The sequence below is a fragment of the Chiloscyllium plagiosum genome, chromosome 16, assembly GCF_004010195.1.
Source record: "Chiloscyllium plagiosum isolate BGI_BamShark_2017 chromosome 16, ASM401019v2, whole genome shotgun sequence".
In the NCBI taxonomy this organism is placed as follows: domain Eukaryota; kingdom Metazoa; phylum Chordata; class Chondrichthyes; order Orectolobiformes; family Hemiscylliidae; genus Chiloscyllium; species Chiloscyllium plagiosum.
In genome coordinates, this window is record NC_057725.1 from 67,036,863 (window position 1) to 67,052,396 (window position 15,534).

General features: G+C 40.0%; 1 protein-coding gene across 1 annotated transcript in view; it reads left to right on the forward strand.

Annotated features, from left to right (window-relative positions):
* Nucleotides 1-14,955, forward strand: part of LOC122558124 (mucin-6-like) — a 60,426-nt gene extending 45,471 nt beyond the window's left edge. Inside the window, exons 8-10 of the mRNA XM_043706442.1 lie at nucleotides 4,350-4,412; nucleotides 12,842-12,876; nucleotides 14,642-14,955. Of these exons, the coding sequence (XP_043562377.1) occupies nucleotides 4,350-4,412; nucleotides 12,842-12,858 (80 nt within the window). The 3' untranslated portion in view covers nucleotides 12,859-12,876; nucleotides 14,642-14,955. The remainder of the gene's footprint in view (nucleotides 1-4,349; nucleotides 4,413-12,841; nucleotides 12,877-14,641) is intronic.
* Nucleotides 14,956-15,534: the final 579 nt, after the last annotated feature.

The following is a 15,534-nucleotide window of genomic DNA, read 5'->3' on the forward strand; positions in this document are numbered from 1 at the left end:
CTATTACAAATCTAATAAATATTTTTCTAAAATCCCAGCACCATCATACATTGGTGTGTTATTAGTGTGATATAAGTGTATTAATCCAAGGTCTGAGAGTTCCTAATGTCATAGCATAACTTTATTATAAATTAGAAGTAAAGATGTTTGCTCCTGGGTCCGGTTGCAGAATCCAGACATGTCAGTTTCACAAACAACTCCAAACACAGGTGGCTTGTCATTTGGAGTCTTCATTCTGGATTAGTGGAAATCCCTGGGAGTTGGTGACACCAACCCAAAACAGGAATGAAGGATGGGTAGTAGAAAGTGAGGACTGCAGACGTTGGAAATCAGAGTCAAGAGTGTGGTGCTGGAAAAGCACAGCAGGTCAGGCAGCATCCAAGGAGCAGGAGAATTGATATTTCAGGCATGAGGCCTTCATCAGGAATGAAGGATGCCCAAGTACACAGGGAGGCTTGGTAGACGCCCTTCCTCCATGCATTTGGAAAAACAATAAAAACAACAAAATAATAAAACAGCAACCTCCACCCACTGTTCGCACACCTCATCCTCTGCAATTTCTTCATGAAGCCCCACACGCTGTGCCTGCTCCCATGGCCCTCACACCCTACATAACAATTTAAGAACTAGTACTCAACCCTCATGGCCTTTATAAGCTATGCATCACAACACCCCCCCCCCCCCCCCCCCCGCCCCCATGTCCTTACACATACCATGAAAACACACACCACTGGCAGACCTCACAGTTCATGCAGCAATTAAATAAAGTAAGATTCTAGGTATGTAGTTTAGTCTATATTATGGCAGAAGACAGAGAGTGATGGTGAAGGTTGCTTTTTGGGCTGGTGGCCTGTCACTGGCAGTACTCTGCAGGGCTTAGTCCTGGGTCCTCTTTTGTTTGTGATTTATATAAAACCTAAATATAATGAAAATATAGAAGGCATGGTTAGTAAGTTTGCAGATGACACCAAAATTAATGGCATAGTAAACAGTGAAAGTTTTCTAAGATTCCAAAGGGAACTTGATCAAATGGGTTAATGAGCTGAAAAATAGCAGATGGAGTTCAATCTGGATAAATGCGAGATAATGCATTCTGGTACAGCAAACAAGGATAGGACCTTGAGTAGTGTTGTAGAAGTTTGCATCACATATGGACAGGGTGGTTAAAGAGTGATTTGCCAGGCTTGCCTTCACTACTCAGTCCTTTTAGTATTGGAGTTGAGAAGTCATGTTGAGATTGTACAGGACATTGGTGAGGCCTCTTCTGGAATACTGTGTCTAGTTCTGGTCACACAGTTATAGGAAGGATGTTATCAAGTGGGAGAGGATTCAGAAGAGATTTATCAGAATGTTGATGAGTATAGAAAGTATGAGTTATAAAGAAAGGCTGGTATTTTTTCATTGGAGCATAGGAGGTTGAGAAACCTGATAGAAGTTTATAAAATAATGAGGGGTATAGATAGAATTAATGGTAGTTGTTTTTTTCCCGAGGATAGGGGATTTCAAGACTAGGTAGCACATTTTTAGATTAGAGGAGAGAGATTTAAAAAAGATATAAGAGGCATGTGGACTGAACTTTGTGAGGAAGTGGGTACAACTACAACATTTAAAAAACAAATTGATAGGTGTATGAATAGGAAAGGTTTGGAGGGATATGGGCCAGGAGTAGACAGGTGGGACTAGTTTAGTTTGGGATTATGTTCGACATGGACTTGTTGGACCATGCTGTATAACTCTGACTCTATAAAGCATTTTTTTAAAATTACTACATTCTTTCAACTATATAATCCCTTGTAATAACAAAAGGAACCTAACCCTAACCCAATCACATAAACCCTTATGAAAAGAACTTGGAATTCATGGTCTGATTTCAGACAGTCTATCGTCACTTGGAATTGTGTAATCACAGACATCTCACTATATAATGGTATGTTGTGAAGTCAGCCATCCAGCACTAATAAAGTCTTGAAAGCCTTCACAATTATGTCAACAGATAGAATGAAATGGAAAATTATGAATTCTGTAACATCCCAAACATATTATTTTTCAAAGTATTTAAAGGGTGAGATGTTTGAATGCCATTGTACCTCTTTTTTACAGGTTCACCTAACCCTTGACAGCTGATTTGACAGTTCCTCAATGATCTTGACAGTTTCTCTAAGATTCATGCTTTCAATAATTTTATGCACTTTTTCTGCAGTCACCTCCCTGGGCACAATTCCAATTCCAACCCCACCCTCACACCCAGAAAGTGATTGGGGTGATCGAGGAAAACATCTAAAGGGATATTTTACCTCTCCCAAGCATACCCTGACTATCCAAACAATTCCATAAAGTCAGACCTGCTCTTAGTAAGTTAATTTTATGAACCTCGTGCTACACACCCAGGTCACTGAAATTAGGTAAATTTGTATTTCTGCTTCATCTGATGTTGTGAAACTCGAAAGGATTCAGAAATGATTTACAAGGATGTTGCCAGGGTTGGAGGATTTGAGCTATAGGGAGAGGCTGAACAGGCTGGGGCTGTTTTCCCTAGAGTGTCAGAGGCTGAGGGGTGACCTTATAGAGGTTTATAAAATCATGAGGGGCATGGATAGAGAAAATACACAAAGTCTTTTCCCTGGGGTTAAGGAGTCCAGAACTACAAGGCATAGGTTTAAGGTGAGAGGGGAAAATTTAGAAGGGACCTAAGGGGCAACTTTTTCACACAGAGGGTGGTACATGTTTGGAATGAGCTGGTACAATTACAACATTTAAAAGGCATTTGGATGGGTATATGAATAGGAAGGGTTTGGAGGGATATGGGCCGGCAGGTGGGACTAGATTGGGTTGGGATATCTGGTCGTCATGGCCCGGTTGGACCGAAGGTTCTGTTTCCATGCTGTACATCTCTATGACTCTATAACAGGTAGCTGAGAAAATATCTAAATTTGGAGTGGAACGCTGATGTCAGTAATAGTAACCATGAAACCATTGTCAATCATTGTCAAACCAAACCATTTGGTTTTAACTAGTATGGATTATGTGTGACTCCAGATCCATGGCAATCTGGTTGATTTTGAACTGGTCACTGAAATGGTCTCACAATCCATTCAGTTTAAGGGTGGTTAGGGATGGGAAATAAATGCTGACCTTGCTAGTGATACCCTTATACCAGCAAAGACTGACAAAAGATATTTCCAGCTGATAATGTTCAATTTCTCATCTTTGTTTTCAAATCGCCTGTGGACTAACCCATCAACTCATCTAACCAAAACAAGCCTTCAAAATCTTTACAATCCTCTAGTTCTGGATTCTGGCACAAATCTGCAACAAACTTCCATGAAACACCTTGGAACATTTTTGATATATCAAAAATACTACAGAAACGTAGGGTCTGCTATTGCTCTATATGTTTTTAGTGCACTAATGTAATCTCACTATAGAATTGGAAGTTCACTGTAGTGGTTGTAAAGAGGTCTGTCAGCTGGACTTCATAGCATATGATTTCCCTGATTGGGGCTGTTAATCCGGTGCAGTCAGTCCTGGCTACAGGTAAAAAGAAGAGTGTCAATGATTCTGACACTCGAGATGCTGACTCTGACAAAGCTGTGTCAGAGTCAACAACTTTCCACTTGTAAGTAAGAGGTGACTTGGTGACGGGATGCCAGCCGTTGTGGAGTTATTTCATTCCCAATATAATAATATCATTGCACAATACAGATTGAGTGTTCTAAGTATGATAATAACATCACATTATTACAGGTCTGAATGATCTTATCATGATAATGTCATAAAACCATTACTTGTGGAATTACAAGTATGGTTTTTCTTTTTGTCATAAAATCCTTGCTTGATTACAGGCCAGAACATCAACATACACACCGGTAATCTTGGTTTCTATCTACTGTTCAACTGTGCATTATCTGTATTTCACTGCAGATAAATATGGTTGTGGTTCTTTTGTAAATTTGTCCTTGATAACTTACGCAACAGGCATATTGTACCATCATTACATTTAAAACTGAATAAATAATCTTAATTTCTTCATTTTCTATATAAAAAACTTATTTATCCCTTTCAACTAGTTTTCCTCCACTAATTTAGGATGTTTAACTGAATAGCTTTACACACTCAATGAGTTCAACGTCCATAATTTAGTAATAAGTAGAGTCAACTCTTTGCTTGGTTTACTAAGGGTTCATGTTAGAATAGAAATGAATGAATAAATGATGCCAGAAAAAAGTCTAAGTAGTGGTGTTTGTTCATTTGTGTGAATGGATGGTTTTATCTATTAATTGTATAGTTTAATAGATAAATATTTCTCAGTACTCCGTGCCTTAGATTGTATTGAATCTTTGCATTGACAGGTTGCTACAGATGTGCAACAAATGAGTATTATGATCACCACTTGCAATCATGCATGCCCTGTGGTAAGTAATTGTATTTTACATTAAAGCATTCCAATATGCTACTTCCCTCATTGAGTAGATTTAAACTTTGTGTATCTGAATGATACAGATTGGAATGGCCAAAATCTGATCAGCTAAATCCAATCCAGTTCAGGTGGTTTAAGTGTGCTACAATGACCTGCTGTTCTGGGTTAGTAAAAATAAATTGGTGAGGGTTTGGGTCCTGATCACTATCAATATTTCCTGTTGGAAAAGGGTAGACTGGCATATTGGCTGAACTCAATCAAACTTGGAGAAAGTGAGGACTGCAGATGCTGAAGATCAGAGTCAAGAATGTGGTGCTGGAAAAACACAGCAGGTCAGGCAGCATCCGAGGAGCAGGAGAATCGACGTTTCAGGCATAAGCCTTTCATCAGGAATCCTGATGAAGGGCTTATGCTCGAAACATCAATTCTCCTGCTCCTCAGATGCTGCCTGACCTGCTGAGCTTTTCTAGAACCATGTTCCCAATCAAACTTGGCAGTATTTAAATAACCTGTCACAACATTATGACAATAGTTATGCTCTTCCCCAGGGGAGGGACTATGTTCCTATTCTATGTATCTGTTCTTCAGAGAAACTTACGTAATTTACAAACGTCAACCCTTTGTCTTGTTTGTTAGAGCATTGAAGAGATTCAACTAGTTAGTCTTTTCTTATGTGTATACTCATGCATTTCTGCATTGTTCTTGTAAATCTTCTCTACATCCTCTCCAGTGCACCTATATTCTTTTAATAATATGATGATTAACACCCATCCTGCACACAGTACTCTTAAGTGAGATCTAACCAAGGTTTGATGTAGGTTTGCATATCTTTCCTGTAGTGCAGTTCTGACACTCTGCTTTTTTAAAGACCTTATGACTTATGTTTGCGGGTTCTGGGATGCATTTTTTCATCTATCCTAGATGAAGATTTCCACCTTCCATGTAATAGGTGACCTTCCTTTTTTTTCCTACCAAATGTACTAACTCAAATTTATCTGTGTTGAAACTAATTGGCCAAATAAAGTGGGTGAGCTTGCAGCATGGATAGGTACCTGGGACTTCGATGTTGTGGCCATTTCGGAGACATGGATGTTGCAGGTTCCAGGGTTTAGATCTTTTATTAAGAACAGACAAGGCGGTAAAAGAGGGGGAGGTGTGGCCTTGTTAGTCAAGGACAGTATAACAATGGCTGAAAGAACTTTTGACGAGAACTCGTCTACTGAGGTAATATGGGCTGAGGTTAGAAACAGAACAGGAGAGGTCACACTGCTTGGAGTTTTTTATAGGCCTCCGCAGAGTTCCAGTGAGATGGAAGAGAGGATTGGCAAAATTATTCCGAGTAGGAGTGAAAGGTACAGGGTGGTCATTATGGGGGACTTTAACTTCCCCAACATTGATAGAAATGTTCTAACTCTAGTAGGTCGGATGGATCAATTTTTGTCCAATGTGTACAGGAGGGTTCCCTGACACAGTATGTCAAAGGGCCGACAAGAGGGGAGACCACACTGGATCTGGTGCTTGGTAATGAACCAGGCCAGGTGTTTGATTTAGTTGTAGTGAGCACTTTGGAGAGAGTGACCATAATTCAGTTATGTTTAGTTTAGCGATGGAAAGGGATAGGTACATGTCTCAGGTCAAGAGTTATCGATGGGGCAAGGACAATTATAATGCGATTAGGCAAGAATTAGAATGCATAGAATGGGGTAGTAAAATGCAGGCGATTCAAACAATGGAAATGTGGAGCTGGTTTAAGGAACAGATATTGCATGTCCTTGATAGGTATGTCCCTGTCAGGCAGGGAGGAAGTGATAAGGTAAGGGAAACGTGGTTTACTACAGAAATTGTATCTCTTGTTAAGCAGAAGAAGGAGGCTTATGTGTTGATGAGGCAAGATGGTTCAGATGAGGCAATGGAGAGTTACAGATCAGCTAGAAAGGAGTTAAAGAGAGAGTTAAGAAGAACAAAGACAGGACACAAGCAGTCTTTAGCAAATAGAATAAAGGAGAACCCTAAAGCTTTCTATACATATCTGAGGAATAAAAGGATGAGTAGGATAGGAATAGGGCAAGTCAAAGACAGAAGTGGGAAGTTGAGTGTGGACCCTGTAGCGATTGGAGAGGTACTAAATGAGCATTTATCATCGGTTTCACACAGGAAAAGGAGAATATTGTAGAGAAGAAGAATGAGGTACGAGATATTAGACGAGAAAGGGTTGAGGTTAGTTATGAACAAGTATTATCAATTCTAGAAGGAATGAAGGTAGACAAGTCCCCTGGGCCGGACGGGATTTATCCAAGCATTCTCTGGGAAGCTAGGGAGGAGATAACAGAGTCTTTGAGTCATCATTGTCTACAGGTTTAGTACCAGAGGACTGGAGGATTGCAAATGTTGTTGTGCCCTTGTTCAAGAAGGGTAGTAGAGATGATCCAGGTAATTATAGACCAGTGAGTCTTTCTTCTGTTATAGGAAAGGTTTTGGAAAGGATTATAAGAGATAAGATTTATAATCATCTAGCAAGCAACAATTTGAATTCAGATAGTTAACAAGGTTTCGTCAAGGGCAGGTCGAGTCACAAACATCATTGACTTTTTTAAGAAGGTGACCAAGCATGTAGATGAGGATAGAGCAGTTGATTTGGTACACATGGACTTCTGTAAAGCCTTTGATAAGGTTCCACATGGTAGGCTGTTGGAGAAAATGCAGAGGTGTGGCATTGAGGGTGATTTCGCAATTTGGATTAGAAACTGGCTTTCTAAAACAAGGCAGATAGTGGTGGTTGATGGAAAATATTCAGCCTGGAGTCTGGTTACTAGTGGTGTGCCACAAGGATCTGTTTTGGGACCACTGCTGTTTGTCATTTTTATAAATGACTTAGACGCAGGCATAGGTGGATGGATTAGTAAATTTGCAGATGAAACTAAAGTTGGTGGAGTTGTGGACAGTTTGGAAGAATGTTACAAGTTGCAGGAGGACTTGGATAAACTGCAGAATTGGGCTGAGAGGTGGCAAATGGAGTTCAATGCAGCTAAATGTGAGGTGATGCACTTTGGGAAGAATAACAGAGTACTGGGTCGATGGAAAGATTCTTGGTAGTGTGAATGTGCAGAAGGATCTTGGAGTCCATGTACTCAGAGAGTGGTAAGGGCTTGGAATGCCCTACCTGCCAATTAGTTAACTTAGCCACATTAGGGAGATTTAAACAATCCTTGGATAAGCACTTGGATGATGATGATAGTGTAGGGGGACGAGCTGAGAATAGTTCACAGGTCGGTGCAACATCGAGGGCCGAAGGGCCTGTTCTGCACTGTATTGTTCTATGTTTCATGTTCTAATTCTTTGTTACAGCATTGACTATTCCTGCCAGTCAACTTTAGAATCCATCCATTTTGAAATTGTGTTTTTGATTTCAAGGTCCGAATCATTAATGAACAGCACTGATCCCTGTGAAACAAAACTTCCCACCTTCTACCACCTTCTACTGTTTACTTCCACTCTCTGCTTTCACTCTTAAAGTTGGCTGCCGGTCTATTCTGCTAGGTGGCCCTTGTATCCATTCATTAGCCTATTACCTGTCCCTAGTTATCCTTGAGAAGATGGTGCTGAGTAGTGTTATGGACCAGGCCAGATCCCCTCAAAATATTTTAAGAAGTTAGCTTAGACACTAACTTTTTCTTATTTTAAAGGCAGATGTGAAGTGGATATTCCCGCTGTGATGCAGCTGGTTAAACCATTCGGCTTTAAGCAGAACAGAATTTATTTAAACATTACAGGTGAAATACCAACAAAAAAAATGGAATTTAGAATAACTTAACTATTGGGAAGACTTAACCAACCCAATAAAGCAACTTAACCAAGGAACTGTTCCAATCCAGTAACATCCCATAAAAAGGTAATTGAAACACAAATTCTTACAAGCAAGAGGGAACAATGTCCAAGGAGATTTCAGAAAGAAAGTCAGTGAGGGATCATCTGCTGAAGTTTGTAACCTTTCCTGGACTTCAGTATCTTGTGACTGCCACAGCTAAACCAAACTAGGAGAAACCTAAACTGGGAGAATTGGCCAAACCCCTGTCATTGTTAAACTCGGCTTTTTCTAATGAATGGTGATATATTTCCAAGTCAGGATAACGAGTGGCTTGGAGGGGAACTTGGAGTTGGTGGTGTACCCATATATCTGCTGCCCTTGTCCTTCTAGATGGAAGTGATTGTGCATTTGGAAGGTGCCACCTAAAGAGTTTATGTGGATTTCTGCAGTGCATCTCCTAGATAGTACATACTGCTGTTACTACGAAAGATCGCCGGTGGAGGGAATGGTTGTTTGTGGATGGAGTGCCAGTAAAGCAGGCTGCATGATCCTGGATGCTGTTAAGCTTCTTGAGTGTTGTTGGAGCTGTATTCATCCAGGCAAATGGGGAGTATTCCATCGCACTCCTGGCTTGTGCCTTGTAGATGGTGGGTAGTCTTTGGAGAGTCAGTACTCACCACAGCATTCCTAGCCTTTTCCTGCAATGTAGTCGCTGTGTTTTTGTGATGAGTCTCATTGAATCTCTGGTCAATGGTAATGCCAAGGATGTTGAAATATGAGATTCAATGATGGCTACACCATTAAGTGTCAAGCAGCAGTGATTAGATCGTCTCTATTGGAGATGGTCATTGTTTAGTATTTGTGTGTGGCGTAAATGTTACTTGTCACTTGTTAGCTCAAGGATGGATATTGTTCAGATCTTGTTACATTTGAACACAGACTGTTTCAGTATCAGAAGTGTCACGAATAGTACTGAACATTCTGCAATCATCTCCACTTCTGACCTCGTGTTGAAGGATGGTGATTGATTCACACTCAGTCAAATGGAGCTAGTTGTCAAGGGCTGTCATTCTCACCTCCACTCTGGAAGTCAGATCGTTTGGCCATGTTGGAGCAAGACTGCAATCAGGTCAGGAGCTGAGTGGCTCTGGTGTAACCCAAACTGGACTTCATTGCACGTTATTGCTGAGCAGGTGCTTAATAGCACTATTGATCACACCTTCCATAAATTTATTGATTTTCAAAGGTAGATTGATGGGGCTGTAAATAGCTTAACTGTCCATCATTTCCTGCTTATGCTGTGTGGCGCAGAAGTTGTCCTGGTTTGTAGCTTCACCAGGTTAACACAGATGAGAAAAATATTGCAGAAAAAATTAAAAATAAATAAAGGAAGGATTATCATCAGGTTAGTTCTATTACTATAGAGTAATAATATCTGCATTACTCCCAGTACCACAACAAATGATGGTAGGAACAGGAGGATAGAGCAGATAAATGTATGGCTGAGGAGTGCAGGGGAGAAGGATTCACATCTTGGAATGATTTGAAATCTATTCTGGGATAGAAGGGACCTGTATAAGAAGGACGGATTGTACTTGAATTAAAAGGAGATTGATATACTGGCGGGAAGATTTACTAGAACTGCTTGCAAGGAATTAAACTAGTAAGGGGTTGGGGGGGATGGGCGGAGGATCTGAAGCAGGTGGAACTTAGGGAGATAGTAAGGAAAGAGATCAGTCTGAGACTGATGCAGTTGGGAAAAAAGCAAGTCAAATGGTCAGGGCAGGGAGGAACATAGCAGAGAACGAGGTAAGACTGATAAATTAAACTGCATTTATTTCAGTGCAAGAGGCCTAACAGGGATGGCAGATGAACTCAGAGTATGGTTAGGAACATGCAACTGGGATATCGTAGCAATTACAGAGATGTAACTCAAGGATGGATAAGACTGGCAACTTAATGTTCCAGGATGCGAATGCTACAGGAAGGATAGAAAAGGGGCAAGAAAAGAGGAGAAATGGTATAATATTATGGCTGTATGAAGGGAGGGTTTTCCTGGGAACACATCCAAGGAGGTTATTTGGGTGGAAGTGAGAAATATGAAAGGGGTGATCGCCTTATTGGGATGGCACAATAGACCCTTCAATAGTTAGCAGGAAATTGAGAAACAAACATGTAAGGAGATCTCAGTTATCTGTGAGAACAGTAGGGTAGTTATGGTAGGCGATTTTAACTTTCCAAATAGACTGGGACTGCAATAGTGTTAGGGGCTTGGATGGAGAGGAATTTGTGAAGTACGTACAGGAAAATTGTCTGATTCAGTATGTGAATCTACCTCCTAGAGAACATGCAAAACATGACCTACTCTTGGGAAATAAGACAGAGCAGATGACTGAGGTGTCAGTGGGGGAGCACTTGGGGCCAGTGACCATAATTCTATTAGTTGTAAAATATGATGGAAAAGGATAGACCGGATCTAAAAGTTAATGTTCTAAATTGGAGGAAGGCCAATTTTGATGGTATTAGGCAAGAACTTTCAAAAGTTGGTTGGGGACTCGCCCAACTCCTGCAGTTCCACACATACATGTCCAATTTGGTACTTCAGGGATCCTATTCTCTCTCTTGTTATTTCTTTTCTTTTAATATATTTGAAGAACCTGTTTGGATTCACCCTAATCTATCTCATGCACCCTTTTTACCGTACTGATTTCCTTCCTCAGTAAACTCTTGTATCCTCAATTGTCCCCAGGATTCCCTTGATCCCAGCTGCCTGTACCTGCGCCACGCTTCCTTTTTTCTGGTCAAAGCCTCGATATCTCTTGTCATCTAGGGTTCCCTATTCCTGCCAACCTTGCCCTTCACCCTCATGGGAACATATAGATCTTGGATTCTGATCAGTGCTGCATCCACTGCTTTTTGTTATTTATATAAATGATTTGGATGTGAACATGGGAGGTATGGTTAGTATATTTTCAGATGACACCAAAATTGGGAGTGTAGTGGACCAGCGAAGAAGGCTACCCTCAGAGTACGATGAGATCTTGATCAGGTGAGTGAATGGGCTGAGAAATGGGAGATGGAGTTTAATTTAGATAAATGTGAGGTGCTGCAATTTGGAAAGCAAATCATTGCAGGACTCATACATTTAAGGGTAAGCTTCTGGGGAGTGTTGCTGAACAAAGACCTTGGAGTGCAGGTTCATAGCTCCCTTGAAAGTGAAGTTGCAAGTAGACAGGAGAGTGAAGAAGGCATTTGGTATGCTTGCCTTTATTGGTGGGTACATTGAGTATAGGAGTTGGGAAGATATGTTGCGGCTATACAGGACATTCGATAGGCCGCTTTTGGAATACTGCATGCAATTCTGATCTTCTTGCTAGAGGAGAGATGTTGTGAAATTTGAGAAGGTTCAGAAAAGATTTACAAGGATGTTTCCAAGGTTGGAGGGTTTGAGCTAAAGGGGAGTCAAAATAGCCTGGGGCTATTTTCCTTGGGGCATCAGAGGCTGATGGGGGACTTCATTGAGGCTTATAAAGTCATGAGAGTCATGGACAGGGTAAATAGACAAGGTATTTTCCCCGGGGTGGGAGAGTCCAAAACTGGAGGGCATAGATTAAAGGTGAGAAGAGAAAGATTTAAAAGGGACCTAAGGGGCAATCTTTTCATGCAGAGAGTGTACGGAATGAGCTGCCAGAGGAAGTGGTGGAGGTTGGTACAATGACAACATTTAAAAGGCATCTGGATGGGTGTAGGAATAGGAAGGGTTTAGAGGGATTTGAGCCAAATGCTGTCAAATAGGACTAGACTAATGTGGAATATCTGGTCAGCATAGACAAGTTGGACTGAGGGGTCTACTTCCATGCTGTATCGCTCTATGACAGGCAACAATCATCTCAAAATTATGCACACAGAACTCTGGTAATCAATAGAAGTATCATCCCCACCTTGTTCCCACCTTAAATTCCTTTTAACATGCATAAGCACACACAATGGAAGACCAGAGGAAATTAAAAAGTAATGAGAAGCAATTTGCCTCTTAAAAAAGAAAGATTTCAACTAAAATCACCTTTTTCTTCTGTTCAAGAAGATCTAAAGACTGAGTAGATTTGGTGAAAAAGTATTGAATTGATGAAAATAAAATATTTCAGATGTAACGTTAAACTATGACCTAAGTTGGTGAATGTTTTTCATTGGTTGCAAGTGATTGTTAAATACAGTGTGTTTTTGGCAAGTTCCCTTGACATTGTGACCAACATTCTTCCCTCATCCGGAACACAAAAGTAAAGACTAGGCTGTACCTGCTCTATCAATATAATTTCTGCAAAAAGTAGGTGGAAATCCTGTTCATACTTGTATCTCCAATGATGTAGAGAAGTTGAAGCACCTCAGGAAATTCTAAGCCTCATGGATCATTATTGCTGTTGATAACATGTTCACCACATTCAACTGCATAAGATGTCATTTGAATAATTTTGATACATTTCAGAGGGAGATAGAGGTACAATTAAATGCAAATTGTTGTTGCTAAATAGTACATATTTTTAAATGTAATAGACCTTAGATAATATATGTGTGTTCCATAACTAGCTGTTTTGTACCCACTCTTCCAATATCTTTTGCAGATGCAGATTACTCTTGAGTGTACATGACCAAAATGGTAAGTGTTGAGGGTATTGTATTCTTACTGCTTCCAATTCCGTCATTTAAATATCTGTATCTGTCGAGAAGATTCTGGTTTTTCAATATCTGTTTCCTAAGCAGTCTACTTTGTATCTAATTTATTTTTACTTTAACAACAGAATAATTCACTATTTTTATTTGGGAAGAAGTTGTGCAAGTGGGGATTGGGACGTGGGGCAATGTTTAGGTGGTGCCACAGCGTGTGGCCAATAAGACTGTGTAACATTGTTAAATATGTGGTGTTGGCCACTTCCTCACTGGGGTTTCTTTATATTTGAAGTAGGTTAATCCTAGTTGGCTGTAGCACAGAAAGATGTGCTGAAAAAGAAAGTAGATGGGACTGAGAGCTTGAAGGAAATGATGAGATGATTGATTATTAGCTTTAAGAGATGAAGCAATATGGAAAAATGTTAATAAATAAGTTAGATGACTGAGGTATATGGTGAGGAGACAGTTAAATGGGGTTATGGGATTGATACTTATAGCTGATAAATAGGGTTAAGATTTTGAAAAATAGTGAGAAGGCTAAAAAATGATGTTAAAGAATTGAGGAATCTCATAGAGGGCAGGAAGGTCAGGGTAAATCTGCAGAGGAACTGCCAACATCCTTAGCATAAAGGCTATTCTTTATATTAACTGTGCTAACCAGAAGGTTCCCAGTCTGTGTTGACAAGTGTATCTTCATGGCATGTAGCTGCCAGAGCAAGCATTTATTGCCCTTCGACAATTGCCCAACAAAGTGGTGGTAAGCAATCTTTTGGAACCTCTGCATTCACTGTGCTTCAAATTGGGAGTTCTGGGATGTTCAGAGAATGACACTGGAAAAAGATGACGTATTCCTAAGTCAGAATAGTATGTAAGAGACTTGGCACATTGCCAAAATACCGATTTTCTGATAATACACACCATTAGCATTGTGAGCAGATAGTGAAGGATTTAAATGCTTAAAGTGGTGAGTAGAGTGCTATTCAAATGGAATGTTTAATCCTAGTTGGTGCTGAGCCTTTGAAATGTTGCTGGAGCTGCAGTCATCTAGAAAAGTATAGAGCATTCCATCACATTCCTTGCTTATTCCTTGTCAATGAGTCAACAAATTTTCAGGATTTGAAAATTCAATCACCCAATGCAGAATTCCAAACCTCTGATTAGTAATTATGTGGGCAGCACGGTGGCTCAATGGTGAGCACTGCTGCCTCACTGTGCCAGGGACCTGGGTTTGATTCCCGCCTTGGGTGACTATCTGTGTGGAGTTTGCACATTCGCCCAGTGTCTGCGTGGGTTTTCTCTGGGTGCTCCAGTTTCCCTCCACAATCCAAAGAAGTGCAGGTCAGGCGAATTGGTCTTAATAAATTGCCCATATTGTTAGGTGCATGAATCAAGGGTAAATATAGAGTGGGGATGGGTCTGCGTGGATTATTCTTCGGAGGGTCAGTGTGGATTTGTTGGGCCAAATGGCCTGTACCCATACTGTAGGGAATCTAATCTAATCATAGAAGGCATCTATCAGGTTTGCAGGAGGTGTTCCCACATGCCAGTCGAATGGGATTGAAGGTGCATCCTGTATTCCCAATTCCTGTTGGTGTCTTCAATAGTCACATAGCAAACACACAGCAAATTTAACCTGTGAGTGGTATCTTTATTCTCAGCTGAATATGAGGAGTACATTTATGTTGAGGTGATTAAGATCTGGAGTGAAAGATGCTGATGCATTTTTTTCAACATTCTCCTGTTTTCTTTTACAGAAATCTGCAGTATTCTTGAAAACGTACCATAGTCAAGAAGAATTGGTTGTAATTTCAGTTTGAGTTATCAGTTTGTAGCTTCCCTATCATAACAAAAACTAAAAAATTAGCAAGTGATGAGTCATCATTCCTAGGAAGGAAAACTATGTTGCCAAACTGGTCTATATTAATTCTAGTATTTTATTTTTCACTGTTACATTTAGGATGCTGACAGTCTATTCTTTGTCTGCTAATTCACTTTCACTTTAAATTTGAAAATAAACCTGCATTTTGTAAGATTTCCTTTGCTATGGCTACAGACTACACAAAGATGATGCAGCAATATTGTTTTTTTCTGTAATTATGTATGAAATCTTAGAAATAAACTCTGAAATAACAGATGTGTTATGTCATTCAATTGAAAGGCCTGTTGAAATATTCAAGCTATAAAGTATCCAGGCCAATGCATAGTGATACTTTTTCTATTCTACAAAGCTAGATTTTAATGATAATGATGCACTTTTTAAAAAAAAATTAGTTTACTTGTCGATATATTCCCTGTTCCACTGAGCATGTAAAACATATAATTTAGTTAGTTACTTTGGCTGCCCGGTTCTTTTACATGTCATTAGAAGGAAAAGGAAAAAATGTATTTGTTATTTGTATTTAGTCCTTCAGCATGTTTACCTGATTTCATGTAGTTCCCCAATGCTGGTTGATCACATTGATGCTTCCTTGGCAGTTTTGGAAGAATTTACAGGTTGATAATCAACATTTTCTTTTTTGTTTGTTTATAAACACATCTTCCATGGCATCAACTCCTGAGTGAGTTTTGAACCGAGAACTTCTGTTTCAAAGGCATTCACCACTACGTCAAAAGACTTCTGAGATTATTTACTAAGTGATTATTTAAT